Source organism: Ochotona princeps, chromosome 9 (assembly GCF_030435755.1).
Source record: "Ochotona princeps isolate mOchPri1 chromosome 9, mOchPri1.hap1, whole genome shotgun sequence".
In the NCBI taxonomy this organism is placed as follows: Eukaryota; Metazoa; Chordata; class Mammalia; order Lagomorpha; family Ochotonidae; genus Ochotona; species Ochotona princeps.
The window spans coordinates 19,978,618-20,005,566 of record NC_080840.1 but is presented as its reverse complement, the minus strand read 5'-3'; the positions used below and the strand labels follow the sequence as shown (position 1 = coordinate 20,005,566).

The following is a 26,949-nucleotide window of genomic DNA, read 5'->3' as shown; positions in this document are numbered from 1 at the left end:
CTGAAATTTAACACAGTGAAACTTTTAGCAATAGGTGATAAAATGAAAACCAAAATAGATTGAAACAAGTGGAAAATTCATCAAGGTCTGATGATGCAATGTTTCCAGCCAATATAAGTACACTTTAACAACTTGTTCTTTACTGTAATCCAATTGTTAACATACTGAAACAATTTTGGGGCAGCTCATAAGATTGATCGTATTCATTAGTATTTTTTCTGACAGATACTCAGGACGTTACATTTACTTCTCAGCTGGAAACTATATGCAAGTCTGCCAGATATGGCAAACTGCGAGTGTTTGGGGAGGGGAGGCTATAAAGCTGTTAAATTGCCTACAGTTCTGATACAGCACAGAACATCTGGTCTGGAGAGCTTGAGGAAACACCATTAAATAGGCCGAAAAGAAAAAAATCTTTGTGCTAAGAAACAGTCCAGGTTTTGTACGCTGCTGTCAGAGGTATTAAAAAAGAGAGAGAGAAAAAGAGAGAAAGAGAAGAAAAAAAAAAGTTGGCAAAATGTGTTATGATTGGTCAGTCACGTACAGAGCCAGACACTCCAGCAATCGGGGTTTGTTAGACATCTGGTCTAGTTCCACCAGCCCCTTCAATAAGGGAGGGGAGGTGGAGGAATAAAAATGAAGCAGCTACTCCAGCATTCCAAAACGTACACATCAGGGCTCTGATAGCAAGAAAAATAAACAGAAAGAAGGAAACCCTGTCTAGACTGAGCTGCTGCTGGGGCTGCTGCAGAAACGAGCTTGGTATTTACTTGAGAGGGCCTGCCAAGCTGCTCTCAGAGAGAGAGAGAGAGAGAGAGAGAGAGAAGAGAGAAGAAGAGAAAGATGGAAATCAAAAATAGTAGTAGTCATATTAAAGCAAAAATACTAAAGGAATCTCCTACTGACCATAAATGAGAACCACAGATTCTTCTATGGCATGCTGGTAACTGAACTGAGAATCCAACAGGGCCCGTGTGACGAACGAGCCGTAGTACGTGGACTGGTACCAGCCCACGTGGAGGTGGTCAATGTTCACGTGGCGGAGGCTTCGCATCATCTCCATCTGATACTGAACTGGATGGCAGGAGGGGGGGAGGGGAGGGCAGATAAAAGGGAAAAACAAAACCTTAATGATGCCACAAACAAGTCTTTCTGGAATTTTTTTTTAAATGTTAACTATTTATTAGCTTTAAGGAAAAGTTTTCCAAATTTAAAAGTCATTATTAACCTTTTAAATCACCAAGGTTTTCCCTTCTTAATGAAAAAACATTTTTAGAAAAAATATTAAAGGCACAGTATTAATGCTTTGTTCTAAACAATAAAGTATTTATTAAATTAAATTTCCACTCTTCTTTTTGAAGCTTTAAAAATTGCAAATGTGTAGGGGGAAAAATCTGTACAATTAAAAAGTAGTGATTATAAGAAATTTTGTTCTTATATGGTTCTAATAGCTTTTTTGGAATTTAAACAAAATCAAGAAAATTAAAGGAAAACAATTAGCTGCGACATTATACACACACACAGATACAGGCCCCAGCTGACTTAAAATACAAGCACTCATTTCTGCCTTCATCTGGTGCCCCCTGCTGCATAAAGCAAATGTGCAAAGGGATTCTAACCCTTGCAGTCCTCTGTGTGAGTAACAGACATTATTTCTTCCTTGCAGTAGAGTCACATCTCAATTATCAATGTATGGAACAAAAAAGTTTAGATGTTTATTTGTCTCAAATTCACAAGTATAACGTATGGTACTAACTTAAAGTAGTATTACTAGAAAAAAACAGGTGAAAAAATAACATTTCTAAGACAGATACACAACACAGGAGAAAATTCAAGTTCTTTTCATCCTAACGAATGCATAACCATGCTGAGTAAAAATACTTAATTCAAAACCCAATCATTTCACAGATTTTTAGCAAAAGTAAAGTTGTACCTCATTCCTTTGATTACAGTGCTCCAGCTTATTAAAGAGTTCAGATCACAAAATACAAAAGAATCTCCCTCGAGTGAATACTTTCATCAGCAGTCACTACTAGGCAAATAAATATTACATCTGCTTATTCAACAGAGGTTTGTAATTTCCAAGTCAAAAGGTGGTAGCCGACATACCAACTACTCGATAAATAACACGTTTTAAATTTCTCTTTTGCTGACCAAGTTAAGAGGAAAGACAATTCCTTTACTTCACGGGCCTTCTTCAGCTGCCTGGCAAGGCCGCAGCGCAGTGGGGAGCCGTACCACTCCCAGACATACATCAAGTGGCTCTGTTCAGGAAGTAGGTTCGGCTCATTTATAAAAGGGGTTAAGTGTTAACATAGAGATAATTTGGCTAGTATTTCTTATTTTTCCATACCTAAGTAGTATTTTTGGAAACATCTTTTAAAAAACCGGTACTTGAGTTATATTCTAAAATATTATTTTTAAAAACTCACCATCTTACAAAACTTTTATAATCAATATGACAAAGGTATGCAATTATACCATAAGCAAAGGTCACTTTCAGTAAAAAGACAACCAGGACTAGAGAGATCTGGACTCTCCCATCTCACACAGAGGTCCTTCTGCCCAAGGAATCACCATCCCCCAAAGTTTCGTCTTCCCATCTCGAAAGAGATTCAAGAACTCATGTCAGTCAAAATGCTATAATCCCACATTGTTCACTGGAATATACAAATTATTACAAGGAAGAATTTTTCTAAAGCAGGGCTTCATATATTATGATATGAAATAAAAACAAATTTCTCAGGAAAACATTCTGTATTCTTGCTACACCTCTCCTCAAATAGCCTAAATACACTAGATCTCCTAACAGCACTAAGAATTCATGAATTAAAACAGTCTAAGACATCAATCCTTTCTCGGTCTACAGCACCTGCTTTACATGGTCCCTCCAATCAGGTTGAGAACGTAAAGAAAACGTCTCCGAAAACTAGGGCAGAAAGCTAGGAAAAGGAGGCTGCGGGCCTGTGAATTCCTGCTCCAAGGTATTTATTTCTGGGGACTAGGAAGTGGACATATAGCTCCTGTATTTCTGGGGGGGGGGGGGGACCTCCATTTCTTCTTTTACAGATTAGCAAATGCTGCTGAAGATTTTGCGAGGTCATTAACATACTTAAAAATTACAAAAGTGTCCTATTTACAAATCATAAAGTTCTTTATTTTACATAGTATCTTGGAGGAATTAAAAAAATTTAAAGGTCAACAACAATGGCTGGTAAGTAAGTGAAATTGCTTTTAAAATCTACAATTTATTAGAATTTTTCTATTAAACATAATAAAATACACACGGGCCACATCTATGTAAACTGTCAGGACATTCTCTATCAGGGTGCGGGCTTATCACTCAGATTTTCAACATTAAAAACACACCATTAGATAAAGGCATCCCCTCAGAGGCACTTCCCAGCATATGTTAACCATTAAAGATCCAAATAAGGACTGCAAGTTAGTCTTGAAAAGGTGAGGACATGCTAGAGCTACAAAGTGAAGGTACCGTGTGCCAAGGGCTGGTCCAAAACACACATGCACAAAGAGGTCACTAGGACTTACCACAACAATTAACAAAAGGAACTGATATGCTTAGATGATATACTAGCCAAGAAACATGAGCTACAGTCCCCACTCAGCCCAGACTTCCCGGAGCATGATCTCCACTGCACAGCTGACTTAACTGGGCGATAGGCACCTCCCTTCACTCATGATTTTATCTCCTCCTGCTCCCACCAAGAGTGACAAATAGTACACAATCAGCCCCAGCAAAAGTTTTCAGTGGTAAACCTAGGTAGGGTTAAGAAATGCACAGCTGGCCTGTTCCCTGAAAATTACACTCCTAGCAGCCACAACCAACCAAGCGAACCAGCTGCCATCTACTTAACCCTCCAGCCACGCCAGTGATGTGACACAGGAAACAAAGGCTGGTCAGTCACTCAGGAGTCTAATCATCGGAACAACATCTTCTATCATGGTTTTTGGGCTAGGATAGTGGCTCTCAAGAGTTGCATTGGGAGTGGATATGTAAGATGAACGCAAGACCCTACCTAGCTGGAGCACCTGGTAAAGCGGAGGAGGGAGGAGCCTTCCACTAGCTGAGGTGGCTGTGCTTCTGACGCCCTGTCACAGGCGGCTCACAGGCTCTGAGGGATGTGAGTACTGCTCTCTGCCTCCTTACATCCAGGCAAACCTGCATAAGGGTTGGAGTTTTTCAAAGAGCATATAAAACAAAGAAAGGGTACATCCTACACAGAACGGCTTGCACCTCTGAAAGTATCACACAAAGGAAGCCCCTTGCCGGCAAAGCACCCCATGGCTTACACTGCCTCAGGAAGCTCAACGCAGAGACGGCTAATCCGGTCAGACACTCTACTCGCTAAAGCCCTACAGTTCTCACACCCACCAGAACCCAAAACAACTCAATGACATTCACTTCTGTGTTATAGCTGAACATTACTGGGGGGAAAAATCGTAAAGATGGACGGGGAAGGAAAGATCCTTTTGGGGAAGAGACTGCTTAAAACTTTCCAATAATGTCCAGCAGAAAGAGCTTAGAATATTACAATAAATTTAGGAAAGAACCTTTTAGTTTTCTCAGTTTAAATAAGCAAACATCCCACTGAGAAGCCATATGCAGCACATGAATTACAAAGACAAATTAGTAGTTCCTACTAAGCCAACTCAAATTACAAAATTTGGAGCAACTGTAAAAATGAGCTGAAGTTTTAGAAATCTCTTCAACATCTACAATTTTCTGAATTGGTTAAGCCTCTCCCAAGCAGGGCAGGGCCTGGTTTACAACAGCGTAACTGCTGTTTGCACAGCACACTTATACTCACTGTTTCCAGATACCTACTTTATAACACAAATTTAAAATGCCCAAAGTGAAAACTGCCTTAACTGAGGCTGATGGCCTAAAAACCATTCATTTCAAAAATCTACCACGGTTAGATGGAACAAGGTTTTAATACCCATTGACATGTATGAGAGCAGAAGGGAATGTGGGACAGACTGGATTAGTATGCCACACAAACAGGCAAACCAAGGTAGGGAGTGGGCCTGGTGGGGGTTATTGTGGGTCGCTCCGACTAGGCTGCAGCTCCCACTGGTTTATGTGAGGGCTGAGTATGTGCTGGGCAGAACCAGACTGGACCGCAACACCCATCAGTTCCAGAGGAGGACAGGGATGCAAGCAGAACCAGCCCAGCGACTGCAACCACCAGCTGATCGGGGTAATGGACTGTGGCGGGCCCTACACTTGCCAGCACATACAAGAATCTGGTCTGGGAATACCTCAGACAAAGTTCCCCAGTGGAACTTTTTGGGGATCCCCCAAATGGAACTTTCGGACTCAGAACGCTAACCATCAAACGACAGGACGGAACAAGTCAACCAGCCACCTCAGCTATATGTTAGTAATGGAAAAACTGGGCAAACGAAGACGCTATGATGGACCGTGTTGACCAGGGGACTCTCCAGCAACTGCAATGTGCTTGGAGTGATGAGAGGGGCAGCAATGCAGAACTGTTGAATTATCGGAACCACTTGGGCAAGACCCTCGGAGCGTGCCCCACATCTGGGACCTGGGGTGGGTGGGAGTCTGGGCGGGGCTTCTCCCTTAAAATCTGCTTTTACATCAGATTTATTGAGGTAACAATACAGAACTAACTGTCATACCCATCTTCCTGTAAAGCTTGACCCTTTGTACCCTAATTATGTCAAGATTGTCAAAATAATAAATTAAAAAAACTACCACAATCGATAGGCTTTGTCTTGTTTTATCTTCCAATACAAAAATACTGATTTGAATGCTGCACCTGGAGTTATCACTGGCAAACGACCTCTTGACAATCGCCAGAAAGGACAATGGTTCAGACAGGTAGAACAACTAACCAGTATTTTTTTACCTTAATTCTTCACCTGTTTCAAAAGCCTTTTTTTTTTAAATCAGGGGATTTTGGGGGGGATTTTTTTTCAAATTGGAAAGGCAGATATACAGAGAGGAGGAGAGGCAGAGAGGAAGATCTTTCGTCCAATGATTCACTCCCCAAGTGACCACAATGGCTGGAGCTGAGCAAATCTGAAGCCAGGAGCCAGGAACCTCCTCCAGGTATCCCTTGCGAGTGCAGGATCCCAAAGCTTTGGGCCATCCTCGACTGCCTTCCCAGGCCACAAGCAGGGAGCTGGATGGGAAGCGGGGCCGCCAGGATTAGCGCCCATATGGGATCCAGGAGCATTCAAGGCGAGGACTTTGACCACGACGCTATAGCGCAGGGCCCTTAAAAGCTTTTTGATACTATGATTTTTAAATGAGCCCCAAGACAAAGTTGCTCAGTGAAGAAGAATGAAGAACAAAGATTGCCACCATGGAATAGACAGGGACAAGGTAGTTATCTGCTGAAGGCCTGGGAAAGCAGCAGGGATGGCCCAAAGCCTTGGGCTCCAGCACCCACGTGGCAGACCTCAGAGAAGCTCCCAGTTTCCAACCAGTTCAGCTCCAGTCACTGCAGCCATCTGGAGAGTGAACCAGGAGATGGAAGACAGCTCTCTCTCTCTCTCTCTCTCTCGCTCTCTCTCTCTCTCTCTCTCTCTCTCTCTCTCCCCCCCCCCTTCCTCCCTCCCGTCGTCCTCTCTCTCGACTTTCTAGAAAAATTCATAAATCTTAAAGACAAAACACAACTGCAACAACCACAACAAAATGTTGCAACACATCCAACAAGCAAAAATCTTATCTAGAATCTTAAGGACAAGTTCCTCACAGATTTCTTATTAGAGAACTCATCATGCACAAAAAGCAATTCAAATTTTAAAAAAATTTAAAACACTTTAAGAAGGCTATTGTTTTAGTGAGTTAATATTTTATCACATCTGGATCATTTGAAGATACATTAAAATAGGGTCCGGCGGCGTGGCCTAGTGGCTAAAGTCCTTGCCTTGAATGCCCCGGGATTCCATATGGGCACCGGTTCTAATCCCGGCAGCTCCACTTCCCATCCAGCTCCCTGCTTGTGGCCTGGGAAAGCAGTCGAGGACGGCCCAAAGCTTTGGGACCCTGCACCCGTGTGGGAGACCCGGAAGAGGTTCCAGGTTCCAGGTTCCCGGCTTCGGATCGGCACAGCACCGGCCACTGCGGCTCACTTGGGGAGTGAATCATCAGACGGAAGATCTTCCTCTCTGTCTCTCCTCCTCTCTGTATATCTGACTTTGTAATAAAAATAAATAGATCTTTTAAAAAAAGATACATTAAAATAAAAGTTATTTTTTAAAGGCACAGAGAAATAGATCAGAGCGGTAGGAAGGCGGGAGCACAAGCAAGCAGCGCTCACTAAGTGCTCTGCAAGCACTCTACACGTGTGCTCTTGTTCTCCACACCAACTGACAAGCTGGTCACAGCCACGGGGCCTGCAGGAAAGCTCTTTCCTGAGGCTTGGACTCCAGCCTGTCTTCAGACTCACTCCAAAGCCTAGGCCTACACGACTTGCTGGCTGCTTATTAGTGAAGCACATCATATTTCTGAATCAACACCCAGATATCACAGAACTGTGCAACAAATCACAGTTACCGAATACCTAATCAGTAAATCAAACCAAGAACTGCCATTGAGAATTTTAACAATTAAACTCAGAGTTTCAAATGCCAGAGTTGACAATGATCACAAATACATACTCTAACTCCTGAAAAACTGCATTTTTTTTGTGCTGTCTGAAGCTTGTGCCACGACTACTTTGTAAATAAGCACTGGTTCAGATCTCAGATGACCTGCACAAGCCAAGCAACTAGAACAGAGTCCAGATTTAGTACAAATCTTTCTGCAGCAAGCAATAAAGCTCATTCAGGGGATGCTAACGGTTTAACAAGAAAGAAAACAAAACCCCACACCATCTCTGCCACAAATCAATGATTTTGACAAATACGACAGGGAGTGGAATGCACAAAACTCCCCCTCTGTTCTGGCACTGGTGCTGTGAGAAAGCAAATCTCAAGGCTCTTCCCAGCAGAGCCACGGGAGGCTGGTGAGCGCCCAGGGACTGTGACTGGGAAGGTCCTGCACCAACACCTCACAGCACACACTTCACTCTGTGCCTTCCCCAGCACATAAGACTTTCTGCCAGGCCGCACATACGTTTCAGGCAATGTTCAAAGCCAGTAGCAGATGCAGACCTAAGCAAACAGAATGTGCATTTGAAAAAAGGAATTAAATGGGAGTCAGCTTTGGGTGGAGAGTTAAATAGTACACACACTGCTTAAAATTTCCACATTCTCTTTTTATCCAGTCTATATCACATATTCTTTATTCCCTCAATTAATACATCGGTCTTTAGTGTCACCCCTGTGATATTGAACAATTTCAGTAATTCAATATAAATTTAGTGGTTCAGTACAAATTCCACTTCATCTGGAAAATTACCCATTTAGAAAGAAATAACAGTAGTACTATCTTAATTCTATAGAATTTTTAAAAAATAAAAGCAGCCCATTTAATCTAGATGATTTAATTTATTCTTTAAAATCTTCAAGGATTCTAACAAAATAATTTCTTTTGAGTGATAAGCATTTATAAAGGACTGGTACTTGAGAGGAATCAGTGTATTTTATCACTCTTGTAATTTATATTATCTTTAAAACTCACAGAGAGAGGCAGGCACACGGACCACCACAGCTAGGACCTGGGTCTCACCTCATGCGGGGTGCAGGGTCAGAGACCTGCACCCGCCTCTCGGCTCCATTCCAGCAGCTGCGGAGTCAGTCGGACTGGGGATGGCTCTGCCCGCTTCTCTCCCTGCCCCGCCTCCATACTTCCTCTCTCTTAATTTTTTCAGAAAATATATAAAATCCAATAAAGCCTTGACAACAATTAAAAATGCCTTTTTGGAGGTTTTATTGTGTTTCCAGACGTCTTCTATGAAATAAACAGGATTTATAAAATAACATGTACATCCTGGAAACACATTATCTTCTTAAACAAATCAAGAAACACAGCCAAGAGATCTTATTTCTCTGAGGTTATGAGACTCTGGAACACATACACATTTGTGCCTTCGGTCATGAAAACACCTGCATACAGTGGCTGGCAGACAGCCATCTGTAAGGTAATTATGTGTCACTGGAGATGTGCTGATGCAAAGTGAGTTCACCTGATGGGCCAGGGACCCAGTGTTCTTCACTCCTTATCATGAAGAACTCTTACATTAAGAATAAGTTACTGGGGGTTCGGGCCTTGGGTTTGGGGGCAAGTGCTGCTCCTCACAGTGTGGCGGCTGTGGGGGGTGCCCCTGCCGGGTCGGACCCAATGCTGGGGGCTCACGCCAAAGACACTGCTGCAAAGCAATGAACAAGTCCTCGGCCTCACCCAGGGCGGCCAGTGCACCATGTGGTGCCAGGCTTTGCCGGCTGGCCACCCGGTGGCCTGCTCTGGGGTTTTTTAAGATATGTTTGCTGCCTGGAGACAACCATGACTAAGTGCAATTTTAGTGTAGGTGAGTAGTGAATCTTGGGTAATTCCCAGTGACAGTGTCATGGAAGTTTTATGCACGCGTGGGGACTGAGACCTGGTGGTTTGGAGGGAAGTACCCAGGAGACAATTACGGTTAGTCAGATACACCAACCCAATTCGGAATACAGAAATGGCCTAGAACATCACTGATCGTCACATACCAGCGCACATCAATACTATGGATGGGGGCCTCTTTGTAGTGATGGGTACCATTACCCAACTGTTTGGTGGAGTGGTGGAGTGATCACATTTGGCAGGGTCAAGACTCTAAGCAACACGTGAGAGAACTTGGTCTGGGGTAGACTCTATGGGGTTGTGTGGGCCCAACCCTGTGGAAATACAAGTTCCCCTAGTTGGACATCCTAAATGGGTTGAGGTTCCCACCAAGAGGCACGTGCGCTAGAATGGGGGCTGCGTTCTATCTAGGAAACAGTTGCAGTCACCCGAGACACTAGTGTGGGCTGGGATTGGATGCACCAGGCCAGTTCAGACCACAACACCATCTGGTGTCATGGAGGACCAGGGTAGATGTGGGACTGACTAGGCTGGGTCTCAACCCCCTACTGAGCCATGTGTGAGCTATGTGTGGGTATGGACGAGCCATGGCTGGGCTGAAACATCCAACAACAAGAACCAGAATGGGGTGAAAGCCAGCAGGGAAAAGCCACTGTTCCTGCTAGGACAGGAGGTGAACTGAGTAGGGCTGGCTCAAGGACCCCCTGGTATGTGGAAAATCTGGCATTGGGAGGGGTTCTGATGGAGGAGCCTGGGCACAGTCCCTGCAGGTAAGCGCAAGAAGCATGATAGGAAACAATCCAGAATAGGCCATGGAAAGTTTCCCACTGGCACACATTCAGCATGGGTCAGGGGCAGACCAGGCTGAATCAATTCATGTCATCCACTGGCATATCCGAACACCAGAACAGAGTGTGGGTTGAGCCGGGTTTGGTTGCGACAAAACCAGTACACATTATGGAATGCCAGGGCGTGGTTGCCTGTACTAGATTTGACTGCAGCGCCCAACCAGCACACGTGAGATCCAGGGAGGGAGGGACAGAGCTGGCAGGGGGATTAAGGGGCTGGTCCCCTCGCCGGACAGCTACTCCCACTGGAGAGCGTGGGCTGGGATGGGGACAGACCAGACTAAGCAAGGCTGCAACACCTGTGCGCTGCATGTGGACTACATCAGGGAAAAGCCAGGCTGGGCTGATTATTCCTGTGGGTGCAAGCATAAATTAGAGCAGGTGAGGGATGCTTGGGCTTGGCCGCAGCATCAGCTGGCAGAAGCTGGCACTGGGGACTAATTCTGTCAAGTCAAACCACAGAACCATCTAAAGAGTGCATAAACCGGGACTGAGAGAGACCTGGGAAGGAAATAGTGGGTTCCCCCTTCCTGGGTCACTAGTCTGCGGGAGGGCATGAAAACTAGGACGGGGACTGGGGTGGCTAGACAGAGAGGCACTCAACAACATCCGTGAGGGCTGGATGGTTGAGTTGGTTAGATGGAACTAAGCTTTAATACCCAGTGACAAGTACAAGAGCCAAATGGGATGTGGGACAGACTGGTCTACTGCTACACATACTGGCAAACCAGGGTAGGGGGTGGGCCTGATGGGGGGTTATTGCGGGTCGCCCCGACTAGGCTGCAGCTCTCACTGGTTGATGTAAGGGCCGAGTATGTGCTGGGCCGAACCAGACTGGACTGCAACACCCATTGGTTCCAGTGCAACTCAGGACTGAAAACAGAACCAACCCAGCAATTGCAACCACCAGCTGATCGGGGTGATGGACTGTGCCGGGCCCTGTGCTTGCTAGAACACACAAGAATCTGGTCTGGGAATACCTCAAAGTTTCTTTGTAGCTCTCCCCAATCGAACTGCTGGACTCAGAACTCTAACCAAGAAAAGACAGAAGACAGAACAGGTCAATCATTCATCTCAGCTATATGTTGGCAGCGAAATATGGGGCAAACGGAGACTTTATGATGGACCATATCAATCAGTGGACGACCTCATCGAGCGAAACTGGCAGCGATTCATAACTGGAGAACTATTAAAACCACTTGAGCAAACATCTCAGAGCATGCCCCACATCCAGGACTTGGGGTGGGCGGGAAACCGGGTGGGGCTTCTCCCTCAATATCCCCTTTTACCTCAGATACATGATGGAAACAATATGGGCATAATAGTATTACCCATTTCCCTATACCCCCTGAACCTTTTTTTTTTTACCGCAATTAACTATGTAAAGATTGTCAACAACAATACAATAAAAAAATTAAAAAAAAAATAATAAGTTACTGATCGTTGCTTGTGCTGGCTCACTACAATTAATTAATAGATCTAGCACTCGTGCAATATTAGCACCAAGTCAGGCAAGAGAAACCACTCTGAGAGAAGAAACTGTTTTAAAAAGCTCGCTCACTATCAATGTTCTAGAAAAGTTCATAGTTATTATGAAATCTGCTCTATTAGCAAAAGGCTTGAAATAGCCGAAATTAAACTAAATAAACAGCAATATCAACATTAGAGAAAGTCTAAATTAGAAATAACATGGTAGCTGCTTCAAGTCCTGGGTGCTCCAATTCCAAACCAGCTCCCTGCTCCTGGCCCGCGCAAAGCAGCAGAAGGCCCGAGGGCCGGGGCACACACCGCCCTCACAGGGGACACAGTGGAAGCTCCCGGCTGGGACCAAGATTCAGACTAGCACAACCTTGGCCGCCGCAATCATTTCAGGGGTCTCTCTCTCTGTAACTCTGTCAAATAAATAAATCTTTATACATACACACAGAGAGACAGGGAGAGGGAGAGATGGAGGAAACTGAAGGTGAGGCAAGTGTAAACAAAGTACAGATAGTCCCATTAAAACGTACAGAACTGTATCAGCATTCCAGAATTCAAACTGAAAAGGGAAAAAAAGCAATTAAATTATCCAAGAGGAGAAAAAAAAGGTCATCAAAGCTAGTACTTAGTCCTACCATGAAATATTATCGCAGCACCCAGAGAAAGACAATGTTTTTAATTGAAGATAATTCTGTTTGCCTTTTTTATAAGTCTGAATTTTAAAATGTATAAGAAATAAAGAAAAATCTGATACTTTTCCAAACATGGAAAACAGCGTATACCAATTATAAAAAAAAAAAATCAAGGACTATAAAATGAATTATCATTCTAAAGTGGGTGAGTTATGCTACAGTAGGCAAAACTCTCACTTGGCAAGGCAGCTGAGTACCCGTTCTGAGTCCTGGCTACTCTGTGGCTGCTGGGGCTTCCTGCTGGGAAGGCAGCTGAGGATGGCTCACGTACTGGGTGTCTGCAAGCCAACAGGAGCCAGCACTGAGCTCCTGGCTCCTGGCTCCTGGCTCCTGTCCAGCCCAGACCTGGCGATCATGGATTCTGGAGAGCTACCAGAAGATGAAAGATATCTGTTTCTGTGCTTTTCCTTCTCTCTGTCATTCTTTCAAATCAACGTCTTTAAAAAAATGTTTTCAGGGCCCGGCGGCGTGGCCTAGCGGCTAAAGTCCTCGCCTTGGAAGCCCCGGGATCCCATATGGGCGCCGGTTCTAATCCCAGCAGCTCCACTTCCCATCCAGCTCCCTGATTCTGGCCTGGGAAAGCAGTTGAGGACAGCCCAATGCATTGGGACACTGCACCCGCGTGGGAGACCTGGAAGAGGTTCCAGGTTCCCAGCATCGGATTGGCGCGCATCGGCCCGTTGCGGCTCACTTGGGGAGTGAATCATCGGACGGAAGATCTTCCTCTCTGTCTCTCCTCCTCTCTGTATATCTGTCTGTAATAAAATGAATAAATCTTTAAAAAAAAAAAAAATGTTTTCATACTGTAGGAAATTATAAATTTAGACTAAAAATGTATAAAATCAGAATGATATGCATCGATACTGGGCACTAAATATTCAAAACAGAATGAATAATCGTTGTATTAGAGGTAATATTTGTAGGGTACGCATATAAGTCAGTTGATAAATACTCCACAGAATCACTTCACTTTATTCATTCTGAAATAATTTACTGAGTACCACATTCACTAGGATCCCAAAACTGCCATCTTCAACACAGCTAGCCAGCAGCTGGCACACCTGTGTCTGTAGGCCTTAACTTCTTTCCTAAGAAACATGCTTTGAGTTTCGAATTTGTCTTAACAGTGGTTAAGACACAGTGTGGGACACCTCCATCCCTGCCTGGACTACCTGGGTTCACGTCCCAGCTCCACCTGCAATTACAGCCTCCTGCTAATGCATGCCTCATGCACCTGGTCCCTTACATGGATTGAGATCCAGGCTTCTGACTTCAGCTTGGCCCAACCACCACTACTACAGGATCTGGAAAGTGATTCAGTAAATGGAGTATCTCTTTCAAATAAAAAATGAAAATATTAACAACTCTTTATTTTTAAAAATATTTTATAAAACAAAATAATGACTTCAACTTCCAACCACAGGATACAGCAATTCAAAAACCCTTGCTCTAGCCCAGCTGGTTCTTTGCATTCCTATCCTCCAAATCTACTGCGTGTGCATTTTCTGTCTCAGTGACAAAGACACTTGTTATCAGTCCTTTTACTTGCTCCTTATACAGATCACATGGTTACTACTTTTAAAGTGCAATCTGCCTTCCGCAAAACAAAAGTAATTTACAATGTTTTATTAAAAAACAAAAATCAAAGCACCCAGTGCAATGGCTCAGTGCTAAAATCCTTGCCTTGCAACCACCAGGATCCCATATGGGCAATAGTTCGTGTCCTGGATGCTCCACCTCCCATCCAGGTCTCTGCCTATGACCTGGGAAAGCAGTAGAGGAAGAACCAAAGCCTTGGGTACCTGCATGAGTGTTGGAAATGTGAAAGAAGCTCCTAGCTCCTGGCTTCAGCTCAATATAACTCCAGCCACTGCAGCCACTGGGGGAATGAACCGGTGGACATAAGATGTTTCTCTGTCTGTCCTCTCTGTAAATATGCCTTTCCAATAAAAAATAAACAAATCTTGGGAGGGAAGAAGGGAGGGAGGGAGGGAAGGAGAAAATACCAGGCGAGAGTTGTACAATGGCAAGAGGAAACAAATGAAGGATATAAAACACTAACCTTACAAACACCATATTTTAACAACCGCAGCTGCACTGCACTTTCTGGAAAGACTGAGAAGAAGTGACCTAGTGGTTTTGTTTGTTTGTTTGTTTACTTTTTCACACTATTATTTCTCCATGACCTTTGGTAAAGGAAAGAATTCACACAAACATACTGAACAGAATTTTAACACTGCCTAGCTAGCCTACATTTCTCCTGTGACCACTTAATTACCAGGATACCAACACTCCTTCCTAAACTGTGAAAACAGGGCATAGCGTGTGGTAGTACCGGACTACTCAGCTCTGCAGCAGCCAACCTAATGTGAACCCATGTATTTCACACATATTAGCTGTATAAACTGACAAATGATCTCAGTCTAGGTCTCCTCTAATGGAGGGGGGGAAAAAGTCAGAATGGGAGAAGCAGTACACACTTCATAAGGCAATTAAAAGACCTAGATGAATTACGAATTATCTCTAAACCAAGATGAATGCCTGAATAATCTTAGGAAGAAGCTAACTGGCTATCACCATGACCTAGTCTTCAAAAATGCTATTTAAAATCCAGAGAATATACTACTTATGTGGGTCAAGGAATTATTTAGAGAGAACTGGTTTTAACTTGGTGGCCCAGTAATATTATACGATTATATCTATTAATACCAAAGGAGAAAGCCTGTTAACATTCATTTCATGAAATAGAATTCATATGTATAATATAAATATGATCAAAATAACAATCTACCACGAGAAAGGATTACAAAAGGAAAAATATGTCTTAGGTACTAAAACTATAAGCTAATTATGTTCAGTACAATAAAGAACAGACTCAATATAAAAAGAGACAAGCTACAGAAATTAGATTTCAAGAAAAGGTAATCTTGGGTGTTCTATTATTACTGTGTATATAACAATCTAATTGCATTGTACTCTATAAGCTTCCATCTCCGGATTCCATTTATAACTCTTCCAAAGAGAGGAAATAAGCTTTCTCTACCCTCCCCAAGAGGTGACTTTTTAAAAGATAGAATGGGAGTGGGGAGAGAAAGCAGGAACAAGTTGCAGTGCCAGCTCCATCAGGAGACTACGTGAAAATTACCAGAAACAGGGTTCACCCAAGTTAGGCAGCTAACCTCAGTAATGCAGCGGGCAACAACCTCGCGGAATGAGCCACTCCAGCTACCTCAACTGCCCAAACTTCATTTCCTTCACCTTCAGATACTAGGACAATTCTAAATTAAAAAAAAAAAAAAAAACTACTAAAAATGCTACATATGAAGAAAGTCTGAGGGATACAATTTTTTAAGAATGCAACCCAAGGGCCCGGCAGCATGGCCTAGCGGCTAAAGTCCTCGCCTTGAAAGCCCCGGGATCCCATATGGGCGCCGGTTCTAATCCCGGCAGCTCCACTTCCCATCCAGCTCCCTGCTTCTGGCCTGGGAAAGCAGTCGAGGACGGCCCAAAGCCTTGGGACACTGCACCCGCGTGGGAGACCCGGAAGAGGTTCCTGGTTCCCGGCTTCAGATCGGCGCGCATCAGCCCGTTGCAGCTCACTTGGGGAGTGAATCATTGGACGGAAGATCTTCCTCTCTGTCTCTCCTTCTCTGTGTATATCTGGCTGTAATAAAATAAATAAATCTTTAAAAAAAAAAAAAAAAAGAATGCAACCCAAAAAGGGGGAAAAGTGACAAGAGATACAGATAGGGTCAGGAAAGGGAAGTAATTTTCTGTATCAGAAGCACAAAAATATTTATAACCACCCAGGCATACACCTTTTCATCTCCCCACCTCTTTCACTGCACGTTCTGTACCTTCCAAACATTATTTTTAGAGTACAAGAAATACAGAATTCCATGTGGAGAAAAATGATCAAGCAGAAATCTCAATGGTGGCTGACAACAACCAGAGGTTACGAGCCTAAGGCTTATTTTTCAATGATGCCTCATTTCCTGTTGAGTTCTCCTTTTAGGGAACGGTGCTGAAACTAGGAGTCCTTAGCCTGGAAATTCAAAGGATATGTAAATTCCCCCAAATCATGGGTAGTTGCATTTTCCCAGGAGCCAAGCCCAAAGCTCTCACCAAAGGGCTCCAAAGGGCCGAAGATTCGAGCCAGGGCTGCCCTGCCGACTGGGGCCGCAGCGGAGAGCACAAGGCTGCCTCTCCCAGCATTTGCGGGTCTCCTTGATTTGTACTTATGAGGAAAAGGCAGGACACAGGCCAGAGATGAGACAGTAATTGACTCAGTTCAGAAGCAGTCACAAAACAGAACAGAGTAACCCTGAAACGGTTAAACTTGGAAAAAAAAAAAAACCACTTCAGAAAGAGTACAATAGACCAAGGGTACAGAGAAAAGGCCAGCTTTCAGTAGGAGACTTACTTAGTATCTGTTTTAACCGTGTCCTACCAGGGACAGGAAATCAACTCTAAGGAAACCTGGATGTAGGGCTCTAACTACTCTGCAATTTAGAGGAATATTTCCCACGGTGGATAAGAAAAAACACACACTTTTAACTTACCAAGTGAAATAACTAAAGCTAGGAAACGAGGACAAGAAAAAGTGATCCTGACTGGGAGATAATCCTTCCACATTTGATAGGAATCAGGATTTGTAACTGGAGGGAGATGCAGTTAGCTCCTAGCAAACATACTACCGATGGCAAATCTTATTCTGCTATGCTAAAACTGTGACTTAGACGTATGTGGGCCTACACTCACACAGTAAAACTTCTCAAGCAACTGAAATCCTGTTGTTTTTGGAGCTTTCACAGGGTCTAACAGCCACTACTAGACTTGCCTAACCAGTTGCCTAGCCAGTTGTCGTCTGAAACTTATCATGACACTTGCCTATGGAGGGCTGCTTGGATGAAATGAAGTACATTGGGGCATGGCAGGCAGAAAATAAAATTTATTGAAAGGCCAAGAAAATCACTACAGAAAGATGTTGGAAGGCTACAACCTGACCAACTAATTCTCATCTGCAACTGGCAGGCAGCCTCCTGCCAGATGTTGGAAATAGAATTAATTTCCATGAGCCACACTGATAGAAATAAACCACACATCTGTAAATAAATAAACATCTAAGGAAGGGGTTTCTTTGTTTTACTTTCCATAAACTTGCTCTGGATGGTTTGTACCTAGCCCCACCCTAAAATAAACAGGTCTCTGTCCACCCTGCCAACGCCCTGAGCATGTCATGTATCCTGAGGTTTCTGGGGGGGAAGAAAAAGAACCAAAGGCAGAGCAAACAATACTTGCACACAAGGAGCTAAGTTTAACCAGTCTACTTCCTTGAAGAAAAGATTTTGATGCTCAACTAAAGATATTACATCGCTTACATGCCTTCCTTCCTTATACTTCAGGGGAGAAAAACTTCAACAAATCACACTAGCTTTCCTTCATATTTCATTAGCCAAGTCTTTGCTCTGAGTCCTACCTTCACGGTTTAGACCAGCACGGGATGGTGACTACAGAGTAGGTACCTGAGGCTCTGCAGTCTAGAATCAGGAGCAGGTGGCAAACAGAGTGACTGCCAGCGTGCCCGAGTCCATTTAATCCTTAATGTTCCCTAAAGAAAATATCTAGGTCAGCCCTCAGAGTTCTCTGGGCCTTTAAATTCACCAAACTCTGTAAAAAAATAACCAGGAATTCAATCTTAGGAGGCAAAAGCCTGCCTTCATATCTTGAAAATTAATAGAGTGTAAAAGAACTGTTACAGGACACAGAAACGGGAGACCTGGACTGCAAATTTGGCTCTGCCAGTAAATACAATGAAACAATGAAGAGGAAAACCCCCAAATTCTCTTTAAAATGAATCATCTAATTTTCAATTTATACCAAATTAAAAACTGCTTTGCTTTAGCACTTATTACATACATCTAATGATAACAGCAAAACAGCAATAACTACCTTTGCTAAGGAATACTGACATTTTATCAAGTCAGACAGTGACCGGATAAAAACATTCTATGAATAAAATTCTACACATATCTTGGCTAAGTTCTGAGATTGGAATCAAGTATCTGTGGTGAGCCTTCAGTTGCTACTCTTCCACTGAGATAGCAACAGCAATCCTGTTTAAAAAGTGACACGCGGGCCCGGCGGTGTAGCCTAGAGGCTAAAGTCCTAGCCTTGAAAGCCCCAGGATCCCATATGGGCACCACTTCTAATCCCAGCAGCTCCACTTCCCATCCAGCTCCCTGCTTCTGGCCTGGGAAAGCAGTCGAGGACGGCCCAAAGCCTTGGGACCCTGCACCCGCGTGGGAGACCCGGAAGAGGTTCCTGGTTCCCGGTATCGGATTGGCGCGTACCGGCCCATTGCGGCTCACTTGGGGAGTAAATCATCGGACGGAAGATCTTCCTCTCTGTCTCTCCTCCTCTCTGTATATCCGGCTTTCCAATAATAAAATCTTAAAAAAAAAAAAGTGACACGCGTTCCAACGATGAGACCAAACAGCAGACAACAGGCCTTGGGCTAACCCGAAGAGAATGAGAAGGTTTAAAAGGTATTAAGAAATTTTTCCTCCTGCTATTTCATTTCAAACAAAGGAAATCTAAAACATTTCTAATCTGCAGAACCTTAAATGCACATTACGGCATTCATGGAAGTCAATGATTCCAAGTTTTTAAAAAGTTAGGTTACTGGGTTCAAACACTAGTCCTGGGTTCCTGCTCATGTATACCCTGAAAGGCAGTGGTGATGGCTCATGGGGGCGGGGAGGGGGACGACATGAACTTAGCTCCAGCCTGCTGCCTTCAGCCCCTAGTCCACCACAGAAATTCTCGGAATGAGACTATGGGAAAGCATTCTCTGTCTCAAATCAATAAATATCTCTTGAAAGTTAAACTATCACAATTTCAGTTTTATAGCTAACAGTTTTAATGAAACTATATATATATATTTAAAAAAAAGCTGTGACAGAAATAACTGGCATCAATCCCAAGTGTTTCAGTATACACGCAGAGGCAGACGGCTTGAATGACCCAACTCCAGATCTAGAAGCTGTTTTCTATTTCTCCTACATCAAAAGCTTTTACTCAGACTTACAGGGTCATTAGCAAAAGCAGTAAGCATAAGATCACTGTCAGATGAACTTAAACATATGATTGAAACATAGATTCCAAAATTACGAAGATGTGACACTAAATGTCTATTTTAATACATCAATTAAGGAAGTGACAGGGGTGAGTCTCATCTTTGACTTAAAGATCAGGGCCATTTATATCCTATTTCAATAATCAACAAAATCTAATATATATATTATAGTAGGATATATATATAATATATATTATATATACAATATTTTATTATCCTACTTCAGTATTTAAAAACATGCCAGTGATCACATCAACTTCCTCCTCTAATACATTAAATCATCAATGTTTGGTAAAATGGGAACACTTTACTAATAAAGGATGATAGTCTCAAAAACTGTGAGATATTTTCACTCAGCAGTATCGACAAGCCATGCAGAGCAGTATGTTCAGGTAAGCCATCCCATTTCAGTATACTATCTGAAGGAAAGTAAACAGCTTTACTGGCCTTCAATGTATCATATAAAAGGTTTAAGAAGGTGATCTCTTAGATCAAAGATTCCTATGTCCATCTTTCTCTCTACAGACCCTCTGGAAAAGAAGGGTCAGACTCGCATCTCTTGCCACACATTTTTTCATTTAATATCTTTTAAAGATGAATACTCACACAAACACCTGAAATCTTAAATCTTATTATTTTCATTATTTCACAACAAACTGACATTCAAAAGCATAATACTTATTTAATCAGGTCTAAAACTGCACTGGATATAGTATGGGTGGATGACTGGCAATTTTAAAACACCATAGATTGAAAGACGTATCCCAGTTTCATAGATGTTCAAGTTCAAAAGATGGTAAGGGAAATTCTAAACCAATGCAGCAAAAGCATTTGGACTGAGCAGGCACTGTGGTAGCAATATCCTAAAAAACAGAAAAGGATATTTATCTATCTAGCTATTTACTGAGGTTCAGAGTTACAGAAAGGGAAAGGCAGAGACCAAGATTTCCATGTGCTGGTTCATTATCCAAATGGCTGAAATGGCCAGAGCTGGGCCAACTGAAGCCAGAATGCAGGAGCTGTTTCCAGTTTGCCTGCATGGATACAGGGTCCCAAATTTTCAGGTCATCTTCTGCTATTTTCCTAAATGCATTAGCAGAGACCTGGATCAAGGTAAAGGAATCAGAACTTGAACTGGTGCCAACATGAGCTGCTAGTGCCCAAGGCCATGGTTTTACCAGGTGAACCGCAACACTGATCCCATCAATGCCCTTCTCTAAATGCATAGCCATGCTCTATCAATATGACTCTACCATTAACTCTTCAATAATCCACCTTCTTTTAAATCTTTTTTCCACAATGAACAGATACTTTCACATGCAAGATCAATACTTAACAGTATACTCAAAACAAAAGACAAAACTGCTCAGTTCACAAGCTTGAATATACAGTAACCCCCTATTTACCAGTGTGCTTTTGCATGCTGTAAGAGATATATATTAGTATCCAACAATCATTTTTGTAGAGGAAATTATACAGCCACTTTGCTTTCTCTCTAAACATAATCCAGTATTAACTTTGAGGGTATTTTTCACAAAGTTCCCCGAGTAGTGTGACATGTGCTTGCTTCAACTATAAAAAAGTGCTACTCTGAATGATGCTCTCTGGTAGTTGACTCTTGTCTGTATTTAGAGGCAAAATTCATTATTTTTTTGGAAATAAATCCACAAGACATTTTACATTTGTCCAAGAAAGAAAAGGCACTTTACTAAATTATCTGCTAACAAATCTTTGGAGGGCGCTATGCTATCACTTGATAACGTTTCATCAACAGCCAAAAATTTTGAAGACAAGAGGGCGGATGACTCAGGAAGCCAGTAAGACCTATATTTTCTTTTCCAGCTGCTTGGGTAAATTATCACACCTTTCATTCTCATTCCCGATTCCACTTTGGGTCAAGCAGTTGTGGGGAGACGCCTGTGCGCTGTGGCACGTTCCCCACATTTCCTGGCCTCTATCCTCAACGCCCGTCAAGACACACACCTCAACCCCAAATCATAACATGCAAAAAATGTCTCCAAGCCCCATTTGAAGTCCCCTGGTGAGCAAACTCCAGTGCCCTAACACCACCAATTTAGGCATTGGAGTGTGTTTAACTGTCACATTCATATTATTCTGAGACAACAGTGTTTATATTTCACTGTTTTTATGACTAAGTTACCTACATTTGATCCATATTTGGTAGGAGACTATAGATGTCACAATAAGAATGAGAGCTTTAAATGTAAAATAACTGATGTTTAAATGTCAGCCAAACTACTCTTCACTATTACCAGTCACACACAGAACAACCGACCATCCTCTACAGTACATCGACTGCCTGTAAGCACCTGACAGTTATTAAGATTGCAAAATGTACATGAACACTGCTCCAACAGCTGTGCCTTGAAAACACCAAATTTAAGGAGCAATGAAGCTAAATGTTAAGAAAAGTTAGCTTCTAACAGGAACGTACTACTGAATATACTACTATCAAACCATGATAATGACCAGGAACACTCAGGGCTTTTAAGAGGTTAGATAAGCTAACAACAGATATATGTTCAATTAAGAGCTTCAAGTGGGTTGCCAGCTACAGCAAACATGCTCTCCCTTAATTTGTCCCTTAGTTAATACTACTAATACTGATTTAAAAACACACAGGAGGTGGGTAGGCCAAAAACTACAACAGGACAGTTTTAACACCAGTGGCAGGTATGGAAAAGCTGGATCTTTGAAGTCTTGCATGAGGTTCCCTCTTTCTGCAAGTGCAGGTTAAGCACCTTTACTTCACGTACCACATTTCTTTCATGAAGGTTATCCCACTAGGCTATAGTTGTCTTATTGTGTTTGCATTTTTCCAAATTGGTAACTATACCCGCAGCACTAGGTTGTTGACTGCCCAGCAACAGCGGGTACTTCAGTGGACCCTTGATACAAAGATGCAAAGGAATCCTGTAACAGCACTCAGTGGTGCAAAGAAATGACAATATGCACATCCACAAATCCATCCCCTGTGACTAAAAATATCAAGAAGAGGGGTGAAAATAATCCCTGAAAGAAACCAAAAAACGTTGCAAAGACTCAAAGGTTTTAAAAACTTCAAACTTCACTGTAAATATACTTGGAATAAACAGAATTGACATTGTATTACATAGCTAACTTTTCATATGACTTTTTCAGGAAAATATATTGTGAGAAATAATATTTTATATTTTAATTCAAAATTATAGTCCAGTAGGCTTATTCATAAGCAGCTCATGATTTAACACTTGCAATAAGAATGAAAAATGCATGCTATTTAGAAAGCACAGCAGTGAGTAAAACATGGTACAACTGTGCAGCGACACATGTTCCAGTGTGGCTGGGTCCCAGCTGACACTTGTCCTAAAGTCCATGGTTCAGCAATTGTCTGGGATTAAAGTACTGCAGTTTGTACCATAAATTATATGGTCACAGTAAAACGCCATTCTCAAATACTGAGAAAAACAAACTCTAAGGAAAAATATTGGCACAAACAATATCTCCCATTTCATGTGTATATTATTAAATCAAAAACTTTGTAGATTTCAAATGCAAGGTAGGTGTCCACCAACTGTTTCAACAGCAGCCTGTGCATATCATAATAGATTAGTGATAATCATGTTTCAGGGCCAGATGTTTTTGTAGCTACCAAGTTCACGTTGTTTCAATATATTCTAAAAATGTTCAAGTCTGCTGAATTTAATTCCTTTGATGGTCACAACATAATTAATTCCTTAAACACTTATGACCTAGAGTAAGATCATAATTAACAATAAGAGGAAAGTTCAACGTTCAGCAAGTGTAATAACAAAAAATTACAAATTCATGTCTAACAATAGTAAGATGTTAAGTAAACTGATACATTCACACCTTCAAGAGTTTACACTATATCCTTAATGGTGGTGATGTAATGTAATGTTAAACACAAAAGGTAAAAAAAACACTAAAGATTTAAACTATATTTTAAAACCTTAGGAGAATATATACTTAATAGCTATCAAATAATAACACAGATATTTTTCTTCTATTTCTTCCTAAAATACTGCCTTAATAATTTTATTATAAAAAAAATTTTAAATGGGATGGGCCAGAAGATCAATTAGAGTACATTCTGTTCTCTAAATTCATAACAAAATTCACATGCTCACAAAAAGTGACAGTTAAGTTTAGATAGGGAAAGAAAAAGAGAGGTGTAAGAATTTGAGTTTAGTAACAATAGCGTTTCAAGAAGTAAGCCAGATGTTCCTATGGAAGTGTAGCAGAAAGTCTGATTTAGAAATTCATAATGTCAAAAGCCATCCTCAGGTCAACAAGCATAAAAGGAAGAGCAATCTACTATGCACTTGCTCGTTAACTGAATAAATCAAGCCATCCTGTATTTTCAGCAAAACTCAAAATTAAAAGCAGTTAAAAGTCTAAACTAAATCTATGGCAAGACAAGACTAAAGCACTACATTGTGCAAAAGAAGTTGGGGGGTACAGAAAGTCAGCAATCAGGTCAGTGCACAATTTAAGGGAACAGTGTCTCCTGTTTCACAATTAAGATACCAACGTGATTAGTATATTTCTCTGTCATACATCACAAAATGCTTCTCTCTCCAGGCATCCCTCCAGTGCTTCACTTTTACAAGTCTTAGGGAATGTTACAGTTGCTTCTTCCAAGCAGTTCTCAAAAGCAGGTTCAAAAAGCTTAGGATATTCCTATTTGCAGAGGCAGCATACTTCAAATTTCCTCACAAAATACATTTCATGTGTATAGTCTAACTAAACTTCTCTGAATGGACAGTGAAAACTAGTAATGGGACCGTGCTGTGACACAGTAAATTAAAGCCTCTGCCTGTGGGACTTGTATCCTATATGGATATCCTGTGGTACTTGTATCCATATCCACTTCAAGTTCCAGTTGCTCCACTTCCCCTACAGCTCCCCATTTACGGCCCAGGAAAGTAGCAGAGGATGGCTCAAGTCTCTGGACCCCTCAACCCACCTGAAAGATCCAAATGAAACTCCAAGCTCCTGGCTTTGGACTGGCGCAGCTCCAGCCACGCGGCCATGTGGGGAGTGAACCAGAAGATGGAGGAGTGCTCCGGTGCTCGCTCTCCCCCTCTCCCTCTCCCTCTTCCTTCTCCCCTCACCTCGCCACCATGCCTCCAATGCTGTAAATCTGCCTTTCAATTAAAAATAATTAAATCTTTCAATTAAAAAACTAAAAAGTGAAAATATCCCAAGTGTTTGGTTTGTACCCAATATACTTAACTTCAGCCAGGAGGATACTGCACTGAGCCCCCTAACAACTTGTATTTAACCTTTTCAGTTTTTTGCTGGTATCAGTATTTAGGTTATGATGACATAAACTGAGACTTTTTAATAAACCATTAAAAAAAAAAAAACCTGGGAAATAGCAAATGCCAGACAAGGTACTTGACTCCCAGATGGAGTTCCTGGCTCCTGAGATTAGCCTGGCCCAGGTTCAGCTGGTATAACTATTTGAAGAGTGAAACAGTAGATGAAGATCTCTTTCTCTACCTCTGCTTTTCACATCTTTTTCTTTAGAGATTTATTTATTTCCATTTGAAAGGCAGATATTACAGAGAAGGAAAAGACACAGAGAGAGAGGCCTTCCATCCACTGGTTCACCCACCAACAACTGGAGCTGAACCATCCTAGAGCCAGGAGTCAGGAGGTTCCTCGGAGCCGCCTATGTGGGTGCAAAGACTCAGGGATTTGAGCCATCCTCCTCTGCCTTCCCGGGCCATCAGCACAGGCTGGACTGAAAGCGGAGGCAGCGAAGCCTTGAACTGGTGCCCATGTGGGATGTTGGTGCCACAGGTAAAGGATTAACGTGCCACACCATGATACCAGTCTAAAAATAAATCTTTTAAACAAAAACAATACTAAGTCAAAGAAACACTATAATATCTGGTTATCATGAAGATACTGTTTTGTAAATGCAGAGGGTCATTCAAACTTAGTGATTTATTTATATAAGCCAGGTAGACGACTTATGTTTCATTCTTTTTCCTTTATATTTTAGCCACAAGAATGACTAATTATGGCCTACACTTTTTCTTCACTACACAGCAAGCACTTTACCAGTACTTTGGTTAATCCTCCCAAAAGTTCTGCGGCAGAAATACTGCTACTATGTCCACTTCACAGATGAGGGAAAATAGAACTACTCACTATAATCATAACATTTTAAATGCATAGAAGAAAAATCAGCAATCGGTAGGCCTTTCATTTAACTATTGATAAATAAAGAGTCCCTCTTTGCTCTGTTTCGATCTAAAAAAGAAGTTATTATCCAGAACTCCACGTAAGGCCAATATAAAACTGGATGGAAAGGATCAGGTGTTCACCGGAGCTAAGTCCTGTAGATGCCAGAAATTTTCACCAAATATGTGATGAACAGGAAGATCAGAGAACAAATCTTCTGAATGATAACCATCAGAAAACCGTCCCTTTGGGATTACCCCTATCAACAGAAACCATTATACTCAGTGAAATCGGTCAATCCCAAAAGGACAAAAAACATATGTTCTCTCTAACATAGTGAAGCCATCATGCAAACTGTAAGATCGATAACCCTTTCCATACTGTCTTTGCTGCATCCCACATGTTTTGATGTGTTTGATTCCATTTTCATTTCTGCCAAATACTTTCTCTTCTTTTGTTGAATTCACCGCTGGCTCATGGATCACACAGTGGCATCATTTTACCCAAGAGGCTTTGCATTTTCTTTTTGTCACCCAGGCAATGGTTATTCAGTGACACATTTTTTGACTCCATAGTACTGTAATTTTTTTGTTGTTAACTTCACACCTATTTTTCACTTTGTTTCATAGCCTCTCATTTAAAGAAATGTATAGTGATGGTGTAATAGAGACTATAAAATCCAGATGTGAAGATACAGTGCAATCCCTACTTCCAAATCAAAGATGAACTCCCAATGAAACTTTTGGACGTATCTAGACAATGGGATGCAGGACTGTCTGACACTGTCTGTACCAGCAAGGTTAGAGCACACTTAAACAACAGACTGATGGAAGTATAACTCCTTATGAAGGATTATTTTATTGTAATAATATAGGGAAATCAGTCAGTGGTGGAAATTTAGAGGGAGAGATCCCAGACCCTATGAAATTGTACCACAAAATTAAAAATTAAAAAATAATAAGATAAATCTGCCTTGTGGCCATACTAGTTCTCCCTCCCCTTTTTTAAGATTTATTTACTTTTATTGCAAAGTCCAATATAGAGAGGAGGAGAAACAGAGAGCAAATTCTTCCG

General features: G+C 42.0%; 1 protein-coding gene across 1 annotated transcript in view; it reads right to left on the bottom strand.

Annotated features, from left to right (window-relative positions):
• EIF3H (eukaryotic translation initiation factor 3 subunit H) overlaps positions 1–26,949 on the bottom strand; it is a 95,560-nt gene that overhangs the window by 14,172 nt on the left and 54,439 nt on the right. The window contains exon 3 of the mRNA XM_004580690.3: positions 907–1,074. Coding sequence (XP_004580747.1) covers positions 907–1,074 — 168 coding nt within the window. The remainder of the gene's footprint in view (positions 1–906; positions 1,075–26,949) is intronic.